This window comes from Micrasema longulum, unplaced genomic scaffold (genome assembly GCF_059751315.1).
Source record: "Micrasema longulum isolate JH-2025_06_02 unplaced genomic scaffold, ASM5975131v1 h1tg002975l, whole genome shotgun sequence".
Lineage (NCBI taxonomy): Eukaryota > Metazoa > Arthropoda > Insecta > Trichoptera > Brachycentridae > Micrasema > Micrasema longulum.
In genome coordinates, this window is record NW_028280088.1 from 7,167 (window position 1) to 14,445 (window position 7,279).

General features: G+C 41.4%; 1 protein-coding gene across 1 annotated transcript; it reads right to left on the reverse strand.

Annotated features, from left to right (window-relative positions):
* Window positions 1-592: 592 nt before the first annotated feature.
* LOC148271277 (zinc finger protein ush-like) lies at window positions 593-6,030 on the reverse strand. Its single transcript, XM_088241584.1, has 2 exons — window positions 3,800-6,030; window positions 593-2,038 (listed from the first exon to the last, which is right to left on the reverse strand). Exons 1-2 carry the CDS (start codon window positions 5,996-5,998, stop codon window positions 1,352-1,354), a joined length of 2,886 nt encoding a protein of 961 aa, XP_088097710.1. The 5' UTR covers window positions 5,999-6,030; the 3' UTR covers window positions 593-1,351.
* Window positions 6,031-7,279: the final 1,249 nt, after the last annotated feature.

Consider the following 7,279-nt stretch of genomic DNA (forward strand, 5'->3'; position numbering starts at 1 on the left):
AATCAAAAATATAATTTTACGAACCTACTGAAAATCGTGATCTTACGCCATTCTTTTATTTCATTCTAGCAAGATAAATGCGGTAAAGTTTTTCGAACGAGTTATAAATTATTTTTCAAATCAATCAAAACAAATGTAAACAAATCGTTCGGTGACATAATGACTGACTGCTTGCTTATTTCTAATAGAAACTTGTTCTTCACGTTCATGATCATTTTTCTCATTCAAGATTTCGTTATAAAACCAGAGTTATTAGTTAGGTTTATACCTATTTACTTCACACGTAAGTATGCGACATTACAACTGGTGAATATAATCGGTGATACATTTTTCTTTCAAAACTTTAATTTCGTGTACTCCTTTGTAGAAGAAGTTTTAGAATAATGACATAAACCAAGGTGGCTTTAGATGAACATAGTTATACATGTTGGTTTTACGAGATTTTGATATGAAATAAACATGCCGTGACAATAGTCAGGAATGGATTCTGAATTTGATCCAAATGTATCAAATAATCATCATCGCCATTAACAACAGCTGAACAAAGTCTTAAAATACAGTAATTATAAAATTACAGTGAAAACTCATAAAATGAAATCAGCGTTTAATTTCTAAGAAATGTAATAATCAGACATTACTCCAAGACAAACAACAACTGTATCCAGTCTATATTTACCAACAATAATGATAATCAGAATATAATAATAATTACAAACATTTTCCTTACTTTATTACGCTATAATGTAGAGTGTATACAATAAAGTACGTATACTCGATAATGACTGACAGATTCAACACTTTAACCAACTATATAGCGTGTTATTATTTCTTACTCTAAAATGTATTTAAACCTAACCAAATTGATTAACAGCTTTACTAAAAAACAATAAATGCACCATACGCAATCATTTATAATCCAAAGCAGATTGTATTATGTAAACTTAATAAATGTATTAAATAACTGGCCCTTAGCAGATCCATAAGGAGATTTCTTGGAATTAAAGAAAGAGCTTAACATACTCGCAGTCCAAACTGCATATTTATGTACAATATACACACAATAAACTCACCATTCGCTGCTTCTATAAATCAACATTGCACTTTTTGGTTGTCCCAAATCAACTTACAACTAAATCGCGGATTAGATTACATTTCATGCAATGACAAAACCTTAAAGTTACGTAAATTGAAATGACTTATTTCTATGGTAGGTTATTATGCGAAAGGTGGCACATTAAAAAATTTATTTATCGTTTTATTGGTTTACATTTACCCACTTAACACAAACTACATAAGACAGTTAAGCCTGCGTATTTCTTGTATGTAGAAATGTTGTCTGATCTTGCACTATTTACAAGACCGATGCTTCGGTTGCTCTGACAGCCAGATTGTTGTTGCCGACATTTTCTCCCGTGTGACTGGAGCAATAGAATTTCTTATGGGCCATGAAAGTGGACATGTACTTGAACGAGATATTGCAGGACTTGCAGTATTTCGGTCCCAGTTTGGCCGTGGCTTCCAATATATCCGCGTCTACTTCTAAAATCGGCGATTCTTTATTGTTGACCTCTTTTTTAATTTCTTTTACCTCGATGTATTCAGTTTTGATAACATCGTTGGGTTCTGTCACGTCTATGTCGGGTTCGTCGTCGAGTTCTTGTTTGATGATGACTTTGGGTCTCGGCTCGTCTTCTAGGATGGATTTGGTGATGTGTGGTTCGGTTCCGTTGAGGACGAGCGACTCTTCTCCCTCTCCTATGAGCGACAGGCCCGGGCTCTTGGCTCCGGAGCCGCTGTGGACCAACCTGGTGTGGCGCACGACGTTTCCCTTGTATGTTGAGCTGTAGTTGCAGGAGTCGCAGTAGTGCAGGCGATCCTGGCGCGGCGGGGAGGGGGTGGGTGGCGGCGGTGGGGGTAGCACCTGCCCCCCCACTACAGTCCCCACCGCACTCACGGCTCCGGTGCTCCCGATGCTGCCGGTCTCCGAAGTAGTGCGGGATCCCTCGTCTTCTAGAATGCACGTGATGAAGTTCTCTTCCTGTAAAAGGAACGTAAATTATTGTTTGTGAACAACTCGTATATATCATTATAAGAATTAAAATAAATTCATATTTTAGGTAATATAAAATATGTTTGCCTACGATGTGCGTCATTAGTTTTACAAAAAAAATATAGAGCAACAGATTGATGACCAAGTAGTATTTTGAAAGCTCCTAAAAAAATGTTTTTTGAACAAAGATGTTAAGAGAATTAAGTGAAATATAAGTTCCTTTATTTATTTACTGAAAATATGTGCTTCAATACACGTAAAATCCCAATATACGTGTTTAATAAAATAGATAAATAGAAGTGTAGTGTTCAATAATTGAATCGGGTTTTGCTTGCAGAAATACGTCTATATTTATATTTTACTATCAAACATCAATATTTTACAATCCACTTTGGATTTCTTTTTATGTGTTATCAATGCAATATGTTTTTATGGGTGCATTTATAGATTATGTAGGAGATAACGATTGTCGATAGAACACATAAATCTACGATAACATCTTATCGTCGATTATTATCGTTACAGTTTTGTGACTAGCGAACCTATTCATAAAAATATAATAAATTATTGATACACAATGCTTAATCCAATGACATTCATTACGCAAGTAAAAAATGCATAGCTACAAATAATGGTTATATTTACTGACATGGCATTACTACTTTTTGCTATAATTTATGCAAGTTAAAGAGTTTTTAAAGATAAAATTTTTAAAAAAAGGTGCACATTATACATAATACACTACTCAATAATAAGTTTCTTTTCTACGTGTTTCTTTTCGTGCATAGAAGTAGATTATAAAATACTCGTATAGGTATTTAATATTGTACATTTTATTCGTTTGTAGTTTCAAATAGAATAATATTTTGCAGCTTTTTTGTTTTTCGGGTTTGAGGTCCGGTGGCTAGTGTCTCGAACTCACAGATCAAAGGACCGTGGTTCGAATCCCATTATATTGCAACTTGATTCCCATTTTCTAATAGTGGATTATTTACAACTCGTTGAAAATGGCCTTAAAAAGGATATATTTGGGTAAATCATGAGAACGCAAATATTAATTTTTATTAAAAAAAAAATAAACACGTGCAACGTGTGCGTTGTACATTATGAACAATCGTCATTATCATTCCCTTTCCGCACCTAATGGTGCAATGGGCACTACATCGGTACACCAATCGCAGTGTACCTTGATCATTTTTGTTTCATGACGGTAAGATGATCAGTCCTACGCTTCAGGTACCAGTCCAGGGACTATGAAATATTCTAGTGTAAAAACACCTTTTTACCCTGGAATAATATTTCCGGCAACCATGTCGGGAATCGAACCGAGACCTCTTGCATGCAATTTTCGCCTACCATGGTATGCGAACGCGCTGACCACTACACCACGAGACCGACTATACATACGAAGAATAATAAATTTGTTACAGAAAACGCTTTTATTTATATCTGTTTGATTATATTTATTTTAAATATACCAGAATCTCGCAAGGAATTAATAAAAAATAAAAAACTTTCATGTATAAAAAACAGTAGGTACGTAATTCACATTTAAACGTATGAATAGTTTACCCGAATTTTGAATTTGTTTTTTTTATTTTTAATTTTGTCATAAATGAACGAAAAGCAGAAAAGAAAGAAGGTGGAGTATGAACAAATTGTTTGTATTTAAAAAGGAATAGAACAATTCTACTACAATACACGATTATAATTATGAAATACCTTAAAAAGATCATAGATTAATCTTACCTGTAAATCTGCAGATCTCTTTTGGAAGTGCATCCTGATGTGTGTCCTCATCCCGCGGAGGGTGTTCCCCTTGTAGCGGCAGATGGTGCAGCGGAAGGCCTTCACCCCCGTGTGGGACTCCATGTGGCGCTGCGCCGCGCCCGCAGTGGCGCTCACCACGTCGCAGCACGGGCACCGCCAGCCCGCCGCGCCCTCCGCCGCGCACGCATGCCCCGCTTCCAGCGCCCCCTTGCACTTGGGGCACTTCTTCCCCTCCTCCGCGCTCTTCACCTGGATCTCCGCTCTCTTCAGGCAGTAGTACGACTGGTGCGCGGTGAGGTTGTCCAGAGAGTTGAACTTGATCCCGCAAGCCGCGCATATCAGTTGCTGGTACTGCGTCACGGGGCTCGTCTTCCCGGTCGTGTTGTTGTTGGGACTGACGGGGGGACTCGCTCCCGCCTTGACCCCGTCTCCGTCTTCCCTCTGTCCTCGGGCGGAACAGTAATGCTTTTTGTGGGCCAGGTAGTTTTCGAGTTTACAAAACACGATGTTACATTCTTTGCATTTCGATACACCTTGCTTTACCAACACCTGGGGCGCAGTCTGTATACTCGGAAGCTCGGTGGCTAGTCTTAGCGCCATTTCTGTGGTAATCAACGAAGCCCCCGAGCGTAGGAATAAGGGGTGTATCGGTGTCGAAATCGGAAAAGGCATCATCGAGCTGGTGACCGACACTGGAGTTTTACATTTCGGACTTAGGCGAACACTTTCGTCAGAGTTTGATTTCGGCGTTGAATTGGTTCGTTTTGGGCTATTACTGCGAGACTCTTGGTATTTTCGTTTCGGAGATTCTCTCGAGTCGGGTGAACCTCCTTGTCTAGGTGAAGGAGTCAGCGGTGGGGATCCCGGCAGCGAAGGTGCGCAAACGATTTGTTCCGGCGTTATGGCGTGCTGTAATCGGTTTTCTTTTTCTTGTTCGTCCAACTCCACAACCGTGGTATTTCTGCGCTCCGGAGATCGTCTTATACTTAAATCTAATGGTATTGACGGATCTCTATTCATTTGAGAATCTCTAGTCTTATTTATTGACTTTAACACTTCGGAGGGCGTACACGGTAGAGGTGGCCTGTGGGACGGAGTGAATGCGTGGGACATCGGTTGAATAGTTCCGTTTGGCATTAAAAAGCACGGCGTGTCTGGATTAGGCAAACCCGGTACAGTCGACCCTGAAAGAACACTGGCACCTCTGAAAAGTGAATATGGCACTATGAGAATAGGGTTGGTCGGCAAGGCTAGAAGAGGTTGTTGCCCGGTATTACCCGAGGTGGGAGACGGAGGTGATTTGCAAGCTTCGTTGGGGGAAGGCGGTGCCGAACCGGATGTGCAAGATGAACCACTTTTGACCGTAACTGAAGGTGTCACAGACGTTCCCGAATTGGGAGTAGATTTCACAACTTGGCGCGTACTGCAGTAATGCATTTTGTGAGCTCGAAATGTCTTAGTAGAGTTGAATCTAATATCACAATCTGTGCAGTATCGATCTTGCACGAGCTGTATGGGCGGGGAAGACAACTCGGGGTTTTCTCTTATATCACCATTGGAAGCTGTCGAACTCGGTAAAGATGGAGGGCTCGGAGATATCGAATGCATTCTCATGTGTCTATTGAGGCTGACTTTTTTATCGGCACTGTAAGAACAATGGGTACATGTGTATTGTTTTCCAGTTCTCAATGACTTATTGGGTCCATCGGATGTCGATTCATCGTTGGATATTCCTATCGAGCTTCCTCCATCGGCTCCGGATACTTTGCCATCTTCTTCGACGGACGGTTTTGGCACTCTGTGCGTGCAGTAGTACGTCTGATGCGCCTCGAGGGTACTCAAAGAAGAAAACCGAATTCCGCAAGGGGTGCACATGTACAGGGGCACTGTCAGTTGCCGGACAGCGGACTCCGGCGGGTCCGGGGGAGGTCGCGGAGCCGAGGGGGGCTGTCCGTCTACCGAGAATGGCAGAGGAAAGAGACCCGCGGCGAGGGCAGACTGTAGAGCCGGAGGCAGAGAAGCCATGTACTCCGCCGCCGTGGTGGGCGGCGGGGGCGGCGGTGGCGGGGTGCGCTCCGGCCCGGAGGTGGAGGAGCCGCGCGCGGGATCTGTGGCGAGGCTGGTGTTGAGCCTCAGTCGAGGAAGTGGAGGACTGACTGCACTCACTTCGGCTGGCATTGCTGCTTCGCCTTCGTTTCCCCATTCCTCGTCTTCACCTGAAATAAACAAATATTAATTTATAACATTTTTCGCTTCTACGTAATTATAATATACGTATGTTGCCTATAATATTAAAAAGCGCGAACTAACGACAATATCTCAGTATAAGGAGCTCCGCGCCGCATTCGAGATTGTTGTCTGCTCGGGCAGTGGCGCGACTGCGTATGGTGAACCATCTAGCTCTAGCTTTCAGTCCTAAATCGGCACCTCGGCACTCGGCACTCGGTACGCGGTATGCGAGTGCGCGAGTCTCGCTGCTCGCCGTCAGACTACTCCCTACCCACTGCGGCAACAAATGCGATATTTCTAATTACCATCACTATCGGCCGCTCTCGGCCTAATCTACAATAATAAACAGCAATTATTCATATCAGCACGAGCCTTCCGAAGTAAGCTCGATACACTATCGCGTACTCAGTAACCGAGGCCGGCCTGCTTCTAATATTATAATATACGTATAAATACCCGATCCCCGGCGCAGATAGTCGATCTGAGTATTAGGAATTAATAAGGCTGGATGGGAGTTTTTAGTGTTGGCAGATAGGGATCTTTAATTAGAACGGGAATGCGAGATGGCGCGCCCTGGCGGAGATAAAGATCGACGCTATCATTGTATGGGTTACAGCCCCAAATGTTGCCCGCGTAGGCTGTGAAGGATGTTGTCCGCGTCCGCACCCGCATCCGCACTCGTGCCCGAATTCAAAGTGAAGGAATGATGGTAATATGTCGATAAAACGTATTTATTGTGTTGCCATTTTTAAAAGCGGTGGCTTGTGAGAGATTACCGAATAATTTCTAAAAGGAAAAATAAATTACGTAGTTCTATTAGTCGAAATAGATACGCATGTGTTTTTACTTATTGTATAGGTATGTAATCATCGCGTTCAAATTAATTGCAAATTGCCAAAACTATACGATTAAAAAACTAATTGTACGGAGCGTCCGTCAAAGATAATTTTCTGTTTGTGTTAATAACTTATTTTGCTTTACTGCATAATTATTTAAATTGAAATAAAATTCGAACTGAAGGATAAGTTTAAGAATCAAAACGATAGGAATATAATGCAATTGGTTTAACTGATTTTGACGATGTCTGAAAAAAACTAGATTATTTGTATTTGTCATTAATAATTGTTAAAAAAATGAACATAAAATAATTATTCCCCGTTTTCATCGTTTTGTTACGTTGGGTTTATTCAGTGCCCACAGAGAGCCTTCAGGCCTTTCTATCGGCTGCTC